The sequence below is a fragment of the Hemitrygon akajei genome, chromosome 19, assembly GCF_048418815.1.
Source record: "Hemitrygon akajei chromosome 19, sHemAka1.3, whole genome shotgun sequence".
NCBI classification, from domain to species: Eukaryota; Metazoa; Chordata; class Chondrichthyes; order Myliobatiformes; family Dasyatidae; genus Hemitrygon; species Hemitrygon akajei.
In genome coordinates this window covers 45,525,572-45,544,400 of record NC_133142.1, presented here as the reverse complement: position 1 = coordinate 45,544,400, position 18,829 = coordinate 45,525,572, and the positions used below count along the sequence as shown (strand labels likewise).

The following is an 18,829-nucleotide window of genomic DNA, read 5'->3' as shown; positions in this document are numbered from 1 at the left end:
AATGTTAAGTATAACAGAGCTCAATAATTTTGATAAAACTGATACTTTTTTAAAGGTAGCAAAGTGCAATTCCAAGAGACTTAAACTCAGCATTGATTAAGCATTTTGGCTTTCACGCAGAAGTATCCAAGATTAATCAAAGGATTTTATTTAAACTGTGATTTTAGGACATTTTTGGACAGTAAATTGACATCAGGCATTTGACAGAAATGCACAGTGATATATCACTTTTACTCTATTAAAACAAACTGGAGAAATAGAGAAGCACAAACAAATTTTTAAAGTTGATAGATGAGATAGATAGGTTATTTTTATAACAGAGTTCATAATCTTTTGTGATTCTCAAACAATTTACAGTAAATGAAATGATTTTGAAGAGTAGGTATGGATGAATTGTAGGAAATGCAGGAGATATTTTGCACCAGCCAAGACACACAAACCTACAAATGATCTGTTTTAATGATACAGTTTGAAAGATGAATACAGACCAGTATGCTGTCAAAATTTCCCTCCATCATCCAAATGTTTCACTTGTCTGCTGCAGGAAGCAAACAATTCACCTTGATATCAATTTGTTGGCATTGCTCTGAATTACCACTCCTGAATAAGTGAAGCCACACAGATAGGATTTAAACTTTTAATATGCTTACCCAGAATGCCACCACAAAAGGAAAATTATTCTGGAAGTCAGTTAAAGTCATGTGAATTTAAACATTCTTGCAGGATAATGTCCATCAATTGATAAACCAATTAAGAAGTGTTTTGACAGTCATTTTAAGCTAACTCACCACATCACACTAAGGTTGAATCATCAACAAAGGGTATTTTAAATGTTAAGAGGCAGCCTTATAAATTACCCCTCCAAATCATAGGGAACAAAAATGCTGCTTAGTGTTTACAAAAATTATGTGAGATCATCCTGGAAAAATCTGACAAAGGGATAAGTTAGTGAGGCTGGGATCAACATGAAAGCCATTTCCTTTGCACTTAGTTATTACAAGCCATATGCCACTGCATGGCCTAGTGGATAAGGCATCGGACTACTAATCTGAAGGTCACTGGTTCGAGCCTCAGATGAGGCAGCATGTTTGTGTCCTTGAGCAAGGTACTTAACAACACATTGCTCTGCGATGACACTAGTCATCGGGTCTTTGGGTTCCAGTGCCCTTCCCTTGGACAACATTGGTGGTGTGGAGAGGGGAAGGCTTGCAGCATGGGCAACTGCCGGTCTCCCATACAACCCTGCCCAGGCCTGCGCCCTGGAAACCTTCCAAGGCGCAAATCCATGGTCTCACGAGACTAGCGGATGCCCATGCCACTGAAATAATTCAAAAAGTTCTAACTATAAAACAATTGGATCATAATGAGAGATGGAAATTTCCATAAAGATTGAGGGATGAGCAATTGTTTAAGTTTTAAAGGCTATTTGAAGCCTTGCACTGGAGCTATACTCTGATGAGGGAAAAGATGAAAACGATTTGAATGACAAGTAATGACCCAGATTTAGTTCATCTTACAAAGAAGATCATCTTACAAAGAGAAGCCCAGCTCCACTCGACTTTATTAGCGTGGTCAGCGGGAGACGCTCATGGAGTGAGTACTGTTTCAGATCCGCTCCATAACCTTTGCTTTTTTTAACCTTTGATCACCCTTATTCAACTTATTGTTACCTACACCAAAAGATTCTTGCTACTTTCTCAGGCTTATCGTTAAGATTTTATTGTGAATTCTTGAAGATATGCAAACAGAAATGGCTCTTAGATCCAAAGGACGAGAACCGGGGCGCAACCCGAACGGTAATGGAAAGAAGCAAGCTCATCCGCAACGCACTGAGTTAACTTATGAACTGCTTATAGAGGTTTTGGATAGAAAATTTGATGAACAACATCAAGTTTTTAAACAAGATATAAAGGCTTTTCAAGATTATATGGTTAAGACGGATTCAGTAATTAACCAGCAACAAGTTCTTATCGCGTCTCTCCAAGAAGAAGCTCGGAAACGAGATTTGACAATTGAAAAATTGCAACAGGATTTAATTTCGACCATTAAACTGGTGGAAACACATAAAGCCAAGAGTGTCGATTTGGAGAATCGGTCCAGAAGACAGAACCTACGCATACTTGGTCTCCCAGATGGCATAGAAAAAGGCGATCCTTCGAAATATTTTGCTCAATTTTTAAAAGATGCGTTTCCGTCGGTCTTTCCAGAGAACCCCCCGGTACTTGACCGAGCACATAGAATTTGGAGTCGTTCATCGAGTGCTTCAGCCAAACCCCCGGTGGTAATTGTCCGGTTTCACTACGTACACGACAAAGAACAACTCATTCGTGAGGCTCAGAGGGCTGGGATGATTAAATTTCAAAATTACTATTTCCGTTTGGTGGAAGATTTTAGTTCTGAAATTATGAAGAAAAGGCTTCTTTTTAAACCTCTGATGTCTGAATGTTATGAGAAAAATCTAAAACCTGCGCTTTTATACCTGGCGAAGCTCATGATCTCCCCGCCGAACGCTCCTCGCCAGGTTTTCCTTTTGACTTTTGAAGCGAAAAAGTATTTGGAGGGGAACTTCCCTACTGCTATAGACACTACTCTCTAATAAATGAGTGATTCTGATCGTGAAAGATGGTTTTCGATTCCTTAAACCAGGGTTAGTCTCTGGCTATTGGTGTAGGGTTATCCTATACTTCATATTTAAGTTAAATTGTGCTTTCGTTATATTAATCGCTCTGTCTCATACACTTTAACCACTATACTATATTTTTGACTACTATTTTTGTTCCCTTGAAGGTATATTTTTAACCTTTCGAAGGGATTTTTTTTTATTATCAAGATGGTAGTTTTTTGCAAAATATTCTTGGTTTTGTTTAAGATGGCGTTATTGTTTCTTTTTTCGTCTTCTTCCTATAATGCATCGCTTATCATAGTTTAAATACTTCTTGATTTGTTTGGGTTATAACCCGATTTATAAACTTTTAGTGATTATACTCTTTTTTTACAACTAAGCATATTAAGAAGCGCAGATTTTAGTATTGCGATCATAATTCTTAAAGTTGGGGTGGTTTTTTTTCATATATCCTTTAAACACGGAGTGGTCTGCCGCTGATATGGGGGTAGATTTAGTTTCATTTTTTCCTTTTTTTAGCCATATTTTGGCTTTTTTTCTTTTTCATATGGGGTAGGGGTTGGTCTGTTTTCCTTTTTTATTTTTCTTTTATCAATTTGTTTTAGTTTTTTCACTCGGGCTGTTCTTGAACTACAAATATGTCTACGATGTCGTCACTTCCGGGTCCGCTCTTTATTTTTGTTCCTCTTCCGGGTGCATGAGTTTATAATATGGTTAACCCTTTCTATACCATAGGGATGACTTTAGAACCATAGCTCAAACCATTAACTTTGTGTCTTGGAATACTAATGGTTTAAACCATCCGATTAAACGAAAGAAGATTTTCAAAGTATTCCAAAGACTTAATGCTCATATCATTTTTGTACAAGAAACTCATGTGAGGAAGGAGGACAAATATTGCTTTTTTAGGTCTTGGCGGGGTCAACAGTACCATTCGAATTCGAATGCCAAAGTTAAGGGAGTTTCAATTTTTATTGACTCCTCTATTGCATTTGTTCAACATGATATCCTTTCGGATCCGAATGGTAGATTTTTGTTAATTACGGGTTTACTTTGTAATAAAAAGGTTGCTATGGTTAATGTTTATGCTCCAAATGTGGATTGTCCTGACTTTTTTAAGTCCTTATTTACTTCTTTACCTAATTTAAATGAATATAAGTTAATAATGGGTGGTGACTTTAATTGTTGTCTAAATCCTTTGATGGACAAATCTACATCCATTCAGACTTTACCCAATAAGTCGGCCACTTGTATTAACTCCTTTTTGACTGATAATGGAGTTTTTGATATCTGGAGATTTCGTCATCCTAATAATAAGGAGTTTTCCTTTTTCTCACATGTTTATCACTCCTATTCAAGAATTGATTTTTTTTTATTGACTCTTGTTTTATTCCATCGGTAATTGGTTGTAATTATGATATTATAGCTATTTCTGACCATGCTCCATTAAAACTTTCTATTAATTTTATGGATACAGCTTTAAGTGCTAGACAATGGCGATTTGACTCTACCTTATTGCAAGAGCCGGACTTTATTAAATTTATGAAGGAGCAGATCGATTTCTTCTTTTCAACTAATTCCATGGAAGATACTTCTTGCGGAATACTTTGGGACACCTTTAAAGCGTATATACGTGGACAGATTATCTCTTACTCTGTTGGTCTGAGAAAACGCATTAAGAAGGAAACTCTTTTATTGGTTGATAAAATTAAAGAGATTGACAAGAAATATTCGACTACTCCTAGTAGGGAGCTTTATAAACAGAGGGTTGAACTCCAAATGGAACATAGTTTATTACTTACATCTCCGATTGAAAATCAATTAATGAAAACCAGATCTGATTTTTATATACATAGTGATAAATCAGGAAAACTGTTAGCTAGTCAGCTGAAGAATGTTTGGGTTAAACGTCAAATCACTAAGGTTCGTCAGCAGAATGGGGATTTGACAGTTAACCATGATGAGATAAATAAGTCTTTTCAAGACTTTTATACCTCCCTGTATCAATCTGAATTCCCTCAGGATCATAATACCATGTGTGATTTTCTTGGGAAATTGAATTTTCCAAAATTATCATCCGATGATCTTTCAGTATTAGATACTCCGTTCACGGATGCGGAAATTAAAGGGGTTATTTCCTCAACGAATTCTGGGAAAGCACCAGGTCCAGATGGGTATACAGTAGAATTTTTAAAATGTTTTTCTGCTACTCTCTCTTCTTGGCTATGCAAGGTTTTTGAAGAAGCAATTAGATTGGGGAATTTGCCACAATCTTTTTATACAGCTTCCATTTCCTTAATACTGAAGAAAGATAAAGACCCTACTGACTGTGCATCTTATAGACCAATATCTTTATTGAATGTGGATTCTAAGATCTTTTCCAAGTTACTGGCTTCCAGGTTGGAGAAGGTATTACCCCAAATTATTTTGGAAGACCAAACCGGTTTTATTAAAAATCGCTATTCTTTTTTCAATGTTAGGAGATTACTGAATATTGTTTATACTCCTTCACATAACACTTCACAATGTGTTATTTCATTAGATGCAGAGAAAGCATTTGATAGAGTTGAATGGCCTTACTTATTTTATGTGCTGGAGAAGTTTAATTTCAGTCCGACCTTTATTTCTTGGATTAAACTGATTTATCAAACTCCAGTAGCCTTGGTGTTTACTAATAATCAAAGATCTCCATTTTTTCATTTATTTCGGGGCACTAGACAAGGTTGTCCTCTTAGTCCATTACTATTTAACATCGCTTTAGAACCTTTGGCAATTGCCATCAGAGAATCACAGGATATTTTGGGTATTAATCGTGGAACAGATATTCATAAGGTATCTTTGTATGCAGATGATTTATTATTATTCATCTCTAACCCTGAGAAATCTATTCCAGCAGTCTTATCATTGTTGGCTCAATTTAGTGAGTTTTCTGGGTATAAGTTAAATCTTAATAAGAGTGAATTGTTTTCTTTGAATAGACAGGTCCCAAGCTATGGTATTTCACCTTTTAAATTAGTTAATGATTCTTTTACTTACTTAGGGATTAAAATCACAAAAAACCATAAAGAATTATTTGGGTTTAATTTTCTACCCTTAATTGATCAGATTAAAGGCTTGTTTACTAAGTGGTCACCATTATCTTTATCTCTGATAGGTAGGATTAATGCTATTAAGATGGTTATTTTACCTAAATTTTTATATATTTTTCAAGCGGTACCAATTTTTATTCCGAAATCCTTTTTTACTAATGTTGATTCAAAAATTTCCTCATATATATGGCAGAATAAAAATCCCAGGTTAGGTAAAACATACTTACAGAAGACAAAGAAGGAAGGTGGGTTGGCATTACCCAATTTCAGATTTTATTATTGAGCAGTTAATATTAGATATTTGTTATGTTGGTTGAAAGAATGGGATGGTCCTTTTGGCCCTCATTGGGTGAGTTTGGAAACTAAATCGGTATCAGGTTATGCTCTGGGTTCTATTTTAGGGACATCTCTCCCTTTTGCTCTTTCTAAATTGCCAAAACGAATTGACAACCCGATAGTTAAATATACCTTTCAATTTCGGAAATTTTTCGGGTTGACTCAATTCGTTTTAAATAGTCCTATTGTAGCTAATTGTTTTTTCCATCCCTCAATTATAGATCAAGCTTTTTCGGCTTGGAAAACTAAGGGTTTATTAAGATTTTCCGACTTATTTTTGGACAATTGTTTTATGTCTTTTGAGCAATTATCTAATAAATATAATTTGCCTAGATTTCATTTTTTTAGATACTTACAGGTTAGGCATTTTTTAAGTACGGTACTTCCTACGTTTCCAAATTTTGTGTCTTCAGATATTTTGGAGAGTTTGTTTGAATTAAACCCTTTTCAAAAAGGGCTTATATCAAAACTTTATAATATAATTATGAAGATACGTTCAGTGCCCTTTGATAAGACCAAAAATGATTGGGAAAGAGAGCTCAATCTTATTATTCCTATTGAGAATTGGGATAAAATTCTTCAATTAGTTAATACATCATCTATATGTGCCAAACATTCATTAATACAATTTAAGGTTGTACATAGGGCCCATATGTCCAAGGATAAATTAGCTCATTTTTATTCTTATATAAACCCTATTTGTGACAGATGTCAATTAGAAATCGCGTCTTTAACTCATATGTTTTGGTCATGTCCGCTTTTGAAAAAATATTGGAAAGATATTTTTGATATTATCTCTGCGGTACTGAACATCGATTTACAACCCCATCCTATTACCGCAATTTTTGGTTTACCGATGATGGACTCACTCCATTTATCTCCTTCCGCCTGTCGAATGATTGGTTTTCTCACTTTGATGGCTAGAAGATCTATTTTGTTGAATTGGAAGGAAATTAATCCTCCCACGGTATTTCATTGGCTTTCTCAAACTATGTTATGTCTAAATTTAGAAAAAATTAGAAGTGCTGTATTTGATACTTCTATTAAATTTGAAAAGATATGGAGACCATTTATTCAATATTTTCATATGATGTAATATGGCCCTGTGCCAAGCTTATTGGCTTTTTCAGCTTTAATTGTATGTATGTTGAGAGGATCGGAGTTGACGACATTGATGTTTATGTATTCTTGTGAGATACTATAAACAGCCCTTTTTTTCTCTTTTTCTTTAGTTTTTTCTCTTTTTTTGCTTTCTTTTTTTTTCCTTAGATATTAGATTAGTAGGTTAGTAACTTTGCATATATTTTTTTTTCTTTTTCTTTTTTTTATATATTATATATTATGAAATATCTGGATTTACCTTGTTCATATATATACTATATGGTTCATGTTTTGGGAAAACTTATTTATACTGTATTCATTGCTTATGTATTCCTTCATGTGTAATGGGAATTTGTATGTTTGTAATCCCTTTATTAATATATTAACTGTATTTTGTTCATAATACTTTTAATACTAATAAAAAGATTGAAAAAGAAAGAAAGAAAAGACTTTATTAGCAGCTGGATGAAGAATAGAATGTTAGAACCAAAGTATAAATTTTGAAGTCACTTCTAAAGAAAGTGCAAAGGAAATTGACCAGAAAAAATTGGCTCCTTCATTAATACGTAAAGCTACAAAGTGGAAAATATCCAAGGAATTCTGGAACATAATGTCATTTAGAGCAGTGTTGTCAGCAATCCAACTCAGGGCAGTATCAAGCAGAAACATAAAATTACTGAAATACAGAAACTGTAGCAGGACAACAATAAAAATCAATGAAGGCATACTGAAACCAATAGAGATGTAAAGAATTTCAAGGGATCTTCAACAAAAATATTTTGTGATTATGTTAAACTTGTGGGATAGAGGAAATGTGAACACTTTTATGATGAACACAAGCAAGACTACAATCTAGAACATGAAAAGGGCAGATGAAGTAAATATCTTTCACAGAAGATGCAAAAATATTAACAGTATATGTAAATCCAAATCTATTTAGCGATGTCATTTTGTGGGTTTATACACAAAAAAAAATTTACTTGCAGAGAAATGATGAAGTAAAATGTGCAAGTATTTATGGCCAAATGCTGTGTTCAGAAAAATACTACAGACATGCAGATTTAGCCGTAAGTTCCCAGTGTTATTCTCTGGGCTTAGAAATAATGGGTTTTCACTAGAGAGTGAAAATACTACTCCAATGCTTAAGGGAATAGGGAAAGAGAACTTGGGTGACTGTAGATTTACTGTTGTTATATTAATTGCGGTGAAACTACCCCATACTACAGTCATAAATAAGTTGGAGAGCATTTAAGTAAGGAACTCTTCAGTGGTGGACACAGATCATCTCTGGTTTGCAACCTGAAGCATGTAAATGAAAAGCAAATATTGAAATCAACGAAGATACAGTATACAGTCACATCGCAAAGAAATTTCTTGACTTCTTTGCCTGAGTATGGCTTGGTCCATGAAGATAGGGACCTCTGAACAGGTGTAGAGGAAAACATGCCAATGGGCAGGGCACTTGGTTTTCCCTCCATGAGCTGAATGAAGAAAATTTGATCAGGCTCCAGCTTAACATGTCATATCACCCCTCTCTGCAAACCATTCAAGAAATGCCTCTTGTCTGAGCAATAAAACTAAGTCTATCACAACGTATCTTTATTGTTTAGTTTGAGGTATATATCAAGGCAAAATCTGCATGGTGAAAACTTCAAAATGGCTACCGAAAAGCGAGAGAAGTTTTTTTATGTAATGTCAGCATTTCTGTCTGAAAGGTAACGGGAATTTCTTTCTCAGATACAATTCCAACAGCAATCACGTTGCCCAGAGGGAGGCCTCAGTGTGTTAAGCATCTTGATCTATCTGCAAAAAATGAAATCATTTCTAATACAAGACATTAACTCTGTCTTACAATGTACAAACAATTGGCAAATTACCCGAACTCATAGCACATACTGTACTAAACTGATTACTATCACATGGATCTCTGCAGAGAACAATTTATTTATATATTTATTTTTTTAGTTTGCTGATTTTTTTCCCCTCTCTACTGCAATAGAGAGGACAAAATATCAGTACACTGCATTCCTGTTTTTTGAAAAGAATGTTGTCAATGGTGCTTGATATCTCGAAAGCAGTTAGACGCCTTGATTTCTTGCCCAGAAGTATCTGTGGAATTAATGCAACACGCTCTGCAGTTCATTTGACAAAGAAAGCATACAGTTGACGGCATTGATTTTTTACCATCACACCTTGAAAGTCCACATGGTTATATCTGATCTGCAGCAGGAAACTGAAGGGAGGAAGGAGCCTGTAGGGAACATAACCCTGTTTGCACAAGGATGGTGACTTGTCACCATATAGTGAACAGCAACTGGAAAACTGGGTAGTGCAGCAGACTTGATCAACACCAGTTTGAAATTACTGAAGTGAAATTCACTGGCTGTGAAATGCTTTGTGACAGCTCATGCGTATGGGAAGTTTTCAGTTTGATATTTTCTCATTTTTTCTTTTGAATATGGATCAATTAGCATTAATTCAACTATCAATCATGATGTTTTCCAAATAACAACCACAGTGTTGTCCATAGTGTTACAGATCACAGTATTACTAAATCAATAACATTAAGTTAAACACCACCAGCCGCACTAACATCTCTACTCAAAAACATTTATAATGAACATTTGCGTCTACCAAACTGAATACTAGCTACATATTAGAAACGCTTTGTTCAGTTTGGCAAAGAGAACCAGCACACTCTTGCTAAATGAAATGATCAAAATTTACACGAAACTAAACACACAGAGTGACTAAACTGAAAAATTATTTTTAAATTACTCACAAATCCCACCATTACAAACCCTTGTCACAACATGCCCAAGCTTAATAGCAACATCACAATATTTACAGTATTTAGAAAACTGACCAATAAGTGCTCAACAAAACATTGATAAGTGATCAAAACATTATCACCACACTTCTACAATCACATTTTAAACAACCTGTGCGGAGCTTGGTTATCTGGGCTCTGGCAAGATCATATGTATCATATTTACACCTGGCTAGATTAAATGATCTGATAAAGCATTTGAGCCTAGATCAGCATTTAATCCAGATGAGCATAAATTACTCCATTTAAATACAGCTGAATGACATGTTTTCCCTTATAATACCTATGGCAATGTGGGGCTAATTATAGAATAAGTTAGGCCCATATTGGGTATGAATTAGTCATAGTGAAGTTTTATTTTTATATCTTAGCAGATGTTTTAATGTATTAGCATAATGTATATTAACTTTTATCCTAAATAACAGTTAATGTAATCAAGAATTTCAGGAGTAGATGGCTGTTCTCTCACCATTACTGGTTGATCAGATTTTTCAATATGAAATACCAACACTTGCATTAGACTCCATTATATAGGTAAAACCATCTCATTGTAACTTGCATCCATAAATAGCAACAAGATTGCCAGGGGATCACACCTATATCTGATCCTCCACACATCATGTATTATGGAATCCTGTACCACATTTACGGGAACTAAAATCCCATGCTAAATTTATTGACCAAAAGGGAAATAACCAAAATGAATTTCTCTCATTCCTAGAAAATACCAACACTTGTATTAGACTCCATTATGTTGGTTAATCAAATTAATAAGTTTAAAAAAAATATTTATTCATGTTTCAGGTTTTGGGTGTCACGAGCAAGTCCAACATTTACTGCTTTTCCTTCATTGCCACCTTAGAAGGTGAGTTTCCTTCTTTAATGACTACAATCCTTCTGGTAAAGGTACACCCACAGTGCTGACGGGAAAGACATTACAGGATTTAGACCAATAAACATTAAAGGGCCATTGATGCACCTCAGTTAAATGATCGAAATGTCTTGCATCAAGGAAACCTTCTTTCTACTGTGAAAATGTTATGAAACTGCAGGCGTTGGCAATCCAATAAAACAGTAAATGCAGGTCAAGCAACAAAGTAAAAAGCATTCTTCTGCTGATTTTCTCCTCAGATACATACATACCTTGGCAATTTGCACACAAAGCTACTTTGCAAAAAAGCAGAGAGCAGCATAGAATTGTTAAAGTTGTATTAACCAAAATTACTGGACCCAAGATCACATGAAACTGTATGTTTACTACATTGCAAAATCACCATCTTCAGGTTATCATTCGTTTAATCTTGAATAAAGATAATTATTTCAGTATCACAAATGAAAATCTTACACCTCCCAATCAAATAATGCTCAGTCAGTACTTTTATGTGAACTCCAGTGGTTCAAGATAGCAGGTCACTAGTTCTTTAAGTAGTCATACCGTATGCTGTTTGTGTTAGCTTGTTAACTAAATTACTCAATATCCACATTCCAGTTTAGTTTAACTGTGATTTTAACTGAAAATTGATAGAAATGTAATTGACATGAAATGAAACCATAAACAATCCTCTCGACTCCTAAAGCAACTCTCTCTGTGTTACAAATGACAAACTCTAGTAAAATGTTGGTACTGGTCTGATTTTGCTGAATGCTTCAGAAATTCGGATAAAAGAGCAAGCTTTCCAAGAGTGCCATCTTTAAAGGCATTGCAGTGGAATCTGATTATGATAGGCACTAAGTATTCTGTGATTGTGTTAATATTTTCAACCTGTCCACTGTCTCCCAGCAAGTCAAGGCATTTCTAGACAAAGCACTCCATAAAGTCTGAGTCGATGAATTAGTTGATCTCAGTTAGGACGTTAACTTTTCTCTATATTCACTGGGGTGGGATGCCTAAATTTCAAATGCTGCATGATTACACTGGCTGTTACTGCATTCAAAGGTGATGATTGTGCCCACCAAATGCTGGGTCACTAACTGAAGGGACTCGTATATGAGGGATCACCATACAAAACCATGCAGAAGTACCTTAATAGATCATTCCATTCAAAATAAGTTACGGAAAAAGCAAAAGATCTGCAGATTCAGGATATCTGAAATATAAACAGAATGAGCAAGACATACTCAGCAAGTCCTGCAGCACCTGTGAATAGCGAAACAGGTCAATGATCTTTCACTAGAATTAGGAAGAAGTAACAGGATGAAGTGGAGAGAGTAAAGGATGTACTTGTGCTAAGGTGAAGATCACAATAGACTGAGGAGCTTAAGTGGTGTTGCATGTGTCTTGGTTTGAAGTCTTTCCAACACCCCCCAACAATCTTTTCTACAATTAGTAAATAATTTACATTCTGTGTGTCATTGGGATCTACGTGTCTGTGATGCTGCTGAAAGCATGTTTCCTTTGTAACTGTACCTCTTTGTACTTGTGCATATGGCAATAAAGATAACTTGAACTAGAGTGGCTGAGAGAGGGTGCGAAGGTTTCTTAAGTTTCAGTTTATCTCTTCAGGGATGCAAATAAAAGAAGATAAATAAGAATAGAGGAGAGGAAAGACGTTTTGCTTTCCTCATTTATAGCATTGAATTTTTACCTCTGGCTAAGTTTGGTCAAAAGTCATCAACCTGAAACATAAACCTTTTTTTCTCTCCACTGATGCCACCCAACTTATTGAGCATTCCTGGCCTCTTCGGTCGTGGGATAAGTTACTTTTATTTGACTCATCTATTCAGAAATTCAAGGGAATCAATCACTTATTCACACAAGTTCATTATTATTGACCTGGTTCGTTGAAAGAATTATCCATTTATTCACATTTCCTGGTTGTAACCCCAAGACCCATTAATTTTTCCTGCCTGCTTCAAGCATTTACTCAATTCCCTTCTGGAATTTATCATTGAAACTGCTCCACTACATTTTCAGGCCACGTTTTACACATTGATTCGAATTGTGCCAGCAAATAGCTTTCTTCACCTTGTTATTTTGTCTGCCAATTTTCTTAGTCATGCTTCTAACATTTCTTTCTTAAAAATGTTGAATTTCATTATCACATCTCCTCTTAAAACTTTACAGTCTTGGGAAAATAATGTACATTTCTTTAGTCTCTATTCGTAACTTAAGTCACTCAACAGCATCAGCAATGTCATGTAAATTAATTAGCTGACCAATTTTTTCAACTGTCATTTACTGTGAATATAATTATTAGATAGAAGGAATCATTCTTTTTCCTTGTTATGAAAAAAAAGAAAGTTAAGTTTCAATTATTTCTTCAAATACAAATTCCTTTCAAAGTGTGTCTCCATTAAATAAATCATTAAGTGTAGTAAATTCATTGTAAATATCATACTGATTAAAGAGCAAATTTGAGAATCAATATGGAATTTTGCATTACGGATTACAGGTACATTTCATATCTAAATTAATGAAATAGCAATTGATTCAAAAAGCAGACACTGGAAGGATTCACAACTCATCACTTCCAATTTGATCTAAACACACTCAATTCTCCTAGTTAATTATAGTTACTTAAGGTGATACAATGCTTTTCAAAGAGTTTTAAGTTTTATACCAGATGCTTCTGATTTGACATGACTAGGGCAAAGCTGGCTTGTTGCAACTTACTGTAACAAATAGTGTTGATTGCTACTTCAGTGTTCCATTGTTAGGTAAAAACTCTCAAGAGGCACAGGCAAAATTCTGAGCACCAAATTGTACATGACAATAGATTATTTGCCCTAATCACAGTGGCAATAATTGATCTCATGGGAAAGTTACTATACTCCTGAAAAGAAGTGAAGAAACATTATTTTGGCCTATCTGCATGTAATCTCTCAAAATAAATTATTTCTAGTATTGTAGTGAGTCTTTATATTCAAAACACATCCCATGCCTTCTGACTCCTAGGAATTTCTGAGCAAGGTCTGAACTAATGTGCATCTTAATATTGCCTTTCACTCACCCCACCACTGGTAGCACTGTGTTCTGAATTTGACACACTTCTACCAGAATTTTCATGGTCACTATTTTACTCTGCGGTCATGCTCTGCTCTCAAAGACATTTTCAGTATTTTCTGACCATTTTCTGCTATGGATTTATTAGATTAAATATTATCTCCATTTATCACTTGTACATATCAAATTGTACTTTCCAAAGTTATCACGCATTGTTGTCTGAATAAACCACAACACCAATACTCAATTCACAAATGAGATTCAACAGAAGTGTTCAGCTTAATGTACAGTTTGTAATTGTCAACCTGAAATGCTAATGATATTGAATCTCAGAGACACTCACTCTACCGTCCAGTACAGAAAAGTTGTGACAGGGTAATGACAGGTCTGGGGTCTTGATAAATGGGCAAAACCTACCACCAGATTAAGGTGTGGGGATACAGATATTGCCCCCAGTGCTTATGTAGCTGTGTGTTCAGTTCAAAGTAAATGGACAGGAAGTACACCAGGCACCACCTATATACTCATCTCCATACTACTCCCTAACTTCATACACAATTCTAACCACCCCCACACTCAATCAAAATCTTATGCTCCACTGAGATTGGAAGTGTTACATCAAGTGACAGGGGTATTGAGTTGGGTCTAAAAGGCAGCTTTGCAGCTGAGTCTGTCTGTTCCTGTTCACTGGGTTAGGGTTAGAGTAGCATGTGAATCGCTACTGAGGAATTCAATAGTTTGATCATGTAAGCATTCACTTTTCTGCACCCATTTGACACCACCACTCAGTTCAGTTTTGTGCTATTACCATGAATTAAAGTGACAAAAGGCACTGAAATTTGATTAAGATTGAGCATCACTCCATAACCATAAGCAACATTTAATGAAATTGGATTGGTACTCCACGGATGAATTAGTATTATGTGTTGAACTGCACTTGCACGCTCTTACCAGCTTCCCTGGAGACCTGCACAAACGCCTCCACTCCACTCTCCCCGTAGCTCCCTTCTGAAGCTAAAGTAGACACGTAATTCCACCCCATAGCTTTCACTATGTCCACCATGGCCTGAGTCTGGTAGGAATCCGGAGGAACAACGCGTGAGAAGAAGGCATAGCTGCTGTTATCACTCAACTCGGGTGCTGTGGAGGCATAGCTGATCTGCGGAATCTGAAGAAAACGAAAGAAGAAGAAAAAAACTAATCATTCATTCAGCATGGAAAGTGCAATTGCTACTTCGCATCTTAATTTTCAGAAACTTCACTTTCATGCAAGATAAATATGCACTGAAGGAGGAAGTGAAGTCAGTCATGATAATCAAGTTATGACGATTGATGCAATTCATTTCTCTACTTGACTGAACATAAAGACAGACTGTAAGAACTTTTGCCATTCCCAAACAGAGGCAACTAACAGTGAAGAAATATGAAGGCCAGTATTTAGTCAGTGGGAATGATGTGACTGATGGAAAATTGGTTTGAACATTAGTACAAGACCCTGTTTTCTTTGAGAGATGTACTGGAATAAACAGCATTGTCAGCTGCAATGGATGACTGCAATACCAAAAGGTACTTTGGCTTGAAGACCTGCCATCTGTAAAGAAACAGCAGTGTTTCTGCATCTGGCCAGAAATCCATCCCTCAGCAAGACTCACCAATTGCAGGCCCAAAACCAAAAAGCAGGTAAGTGTAGGCACTGGCATTGTGCCATGAATAGTAACATTGCTAATTAAAAACCATGAGAATGACAAGAATGGCAATTAGTGGTTCTATCTCACAATAAAAATGCAATGTTTTCAGAAATAATTCTATTGAAGTAGGAAATAAACCTATATTTTGCTTTTCATAATTTGTAATATTACTGAGGGAGTGAAGCACTTTTTTGATTTCTTCAAAGAATATGGACAAGACAGGACAGGTGAATTCTATATCCCTATGATGAGGAAATAATGAGTCAGCCACACTGGTGGCTCTGGAGTCACATATAGATCAAATTACATTTCCTCCCTCAAGCCAATTAGTAAACCAAACGTGGACTTTCCTTGACACAATGATTCTGAAGATGCTGGCAATCTTGAACAACACACACAAAATGCTGGATGAATTCAGCAGGTTAGCCAGCATCTATGTAGGGGGATAAATAGTAGACATTCCAGGCTCAGACCCTTCATCAGGTCTGAATTTTCTTTGGATGAGTTTGTCGGTTCAAAGTTATGCTCATCTTTTGTTGGATAAAACAGAAAGCCAGGAGCTCCATGCTTGTTCTATATTCTTAAGTGGATATAAATGACCCTTTATAAATTCAAGGTTTCTTTCCCAATTCACACATACCAGCCATTTGATCCCTGCTGTTTAGAGGCCTTGTTGTGGACAAATTGGCAATAATCTCCACTATTTGAATGTACAGTTCTTTGAGACATGACTAAGCACATAAAAAGCACACTTCACATTTGGCTGAAAGACTTGATAGTGAGCAGTGAAAAAACTTATGAAGTTTCAAGAACACCCGCCAGAGACAAATAAGATTTCAAATTTGATCTTCAGTCTGCACTGACTTTAGCAATGTTGATGTATTCAGATGTATATGTCTCAAAATGTGCAATAATTGCCCCCTTTAACCTAGGGTTGTTAAAGCCAAGAAGACATCCAAGCTTCTGACTGCCATTTCAAAGACAATATGATCAGTGACTATGAATAGAAGAGAGATGGACAGTAACTAGCCTGTAAATTCCCTTTTAGTTAGACAATGATACACAGTTATAGCAAAGTGGTAGATTATGCCCTCAAAACACTCTATCAGAGCAATTCACTCATCTCATACCCCAGTCATTTCTTCCAACTTAATTTATTCTATACATTTACCCAATTGCCATTTGAAGGCCATAATAGCACCTGCCTCCACTTCTCCAGGAAATGCATTGCAGGTTCCAACCAATATAGAAAATACTTCCCTAATTCATTCTTAATTCTCTTCACTTTATTTTATAACTATGACCTTTACTTCTCAACATCAAAGTGAACAGCTTTCTACGATCCATTTTATGCAAATCTCCCCTCAATCTTCTCTGCTGAAAGTAGCCCTGGTCTTTATCATCTATCCTACTAACTGTAGTCCCTTACACAGGAAACTGTCCCATAAATCTTTTCTGGGTCCTCTAATATTTTTTTCTGATAATGTAATATTCAGAATTGAAGATAATACTCTAACAGAAATCAGAACAGTATTTAATGAAGGTTCATGATAATTTCTCTTTTATACATGCTGCCTTTTATAATGAAGTCACAGATGTATCTATAACACAAGATAGCAGAGAACAGCCACTCAGTGAAATAGAAGAACAAGCCAGTCACCCTTTTGGTTAATAGCTCTGCTTCATTGACTCTCTGTAGCTCCACATCCTTAACAAAAATATGTCATACCTTGAAGCAAGTAGTCAAGTTCTTCACAAAACACACAAAATACTGGAGGAGTCCTGCTGAAGGGTCTTGGCCCAAAGCATTGACTGTACTCTTCTCCATAGATGCTGCCTGGCTTGCTGAGTTCCTCCAGCATTTTGTGTGTGTTGCTTGGATTTCCAGCATCTGCAAATTTTCTCTTGTTTAAGTCAGGTTCTTAAGTTAGGATAATCCAAAGAGAAAAGAGTAAGGTGGCAGAAGGAGAGACACAGAGGATGTACTGAAGGCAAATTTGTTTAAGTTGAAGTTTAACCTACACTGCATATACAATCACCTCCAAACAATCCTGGTAAATGCTAGCGAAATTGTGATATTTCCACATGCGTAGTCAAAGACAGAAGACACTAACTTGCTTTATAGTTTAGGCAGGCACATCTTTCACAGTACTTCATTGCGGGACTCCTCAAGAAGCCCAGTGGCAGAGTTTGATAGCACAAAGATTGCTTAGCATTTACATTGGAGCATCAGCTATCAGATCCTGCATAACGTTAGACATGTTGCAAGATCTACTGGCCGATTCATTACAGAGGATTCTGCAGGGCTATGGAAAAGAAAATAAAGTGGTCAAGTTCCATTTGTTTTAATAATTTCTATTTAGTTTATTGGTTGCAATTTTCTGTGTTTTTGGTTAATTATGATTTTTTTTAAAAATAAACAGTATTTTTAGTAATTATTTACACTATCTTTAACCATTAAGTATCTGAATTTGCTGTTGTTCAGTCGTTGAGTCCGACTCTTTGGGACCACATGGACAGCTGCACACCAAGCCTTCTTATGGGAAACTGCCTCTCTAAAATCCCCCAAGGTCATACACACTGTCTGAGTAATATTATCTATCCATCATAGCCTCTGTCATCTGCTCCTTTTTCTTCTCATTTCTTTTTCAATGAGAGAGGTTCAAGCAAGGAGTGAAAATAGCTGGCAACCACAGGCAGGTGTCAAAATGTACCTTTAACATCCGATCCATTTTTTGCTGTTCTGCAAATACAATTATGTGACAGCAGTTGCAAATCTCACCAGCCTCAACAGCTCCAACACTCCAATTGTTAATTGAACCAAAATTGCAACTTACTGCCTACCAAAGTTTTGAAAACAAAATAATGCCAGACACGTTCAGGTTTAGGCAGCATATATGGAGAGAGAAACAGAATTAATGTTTCAGGTCAATGACCCTTCAGATTTGAAGTAGGTGAATCTGAACTCTCTGACTCTTTTTATGTATGCACTCCAGTAGCATTGCCACACAACAGAAGACAGTATCAAGATGAAAGTTACAATTCAAATCAGAGAGTATTATAATGTTATTGAACTGTTTAACCTGTTGAGATCAGGGATCTAACGGGTGAATTTAGCTCCAATACAGCTAGATCAATATGGTTTAATTCAATCAACAAAAACACACAGCCTTGGATCTTACTCTGGCATTTCCAGCATAATTGACTTGCAATCAGACA

At 35.9% G+C, this 18,829-nt stretch overlaps 1 protein-coding gene across 5 annotated transcripts in view; it reads right to left on the bottom strand.

Annotated features, from left to right (window-relative positions):
• LOC140741904 (metabotropic glutamate receptor 7-like) overlaps positions 1–18,829 on the bottom strand; it is a 763,442-nt gene that overhangs the window by 538,246 nt on the left and 206,367 nt on the right. For all 5 annotated transcript variants that reach the window (XM_073072446.1, XM_073072445.1, XM_073072444.1 and 2 more), the window contains exon 2: positions 14,874–15,090. In XM_073072446.1, the coding sequence (XP_072928547.1) occupies positions 14,874–15,090 (217 nt within the window). The remainder of the gene's footprint in view (positions 1–14,873; positions 15,091–18,829) is intronic.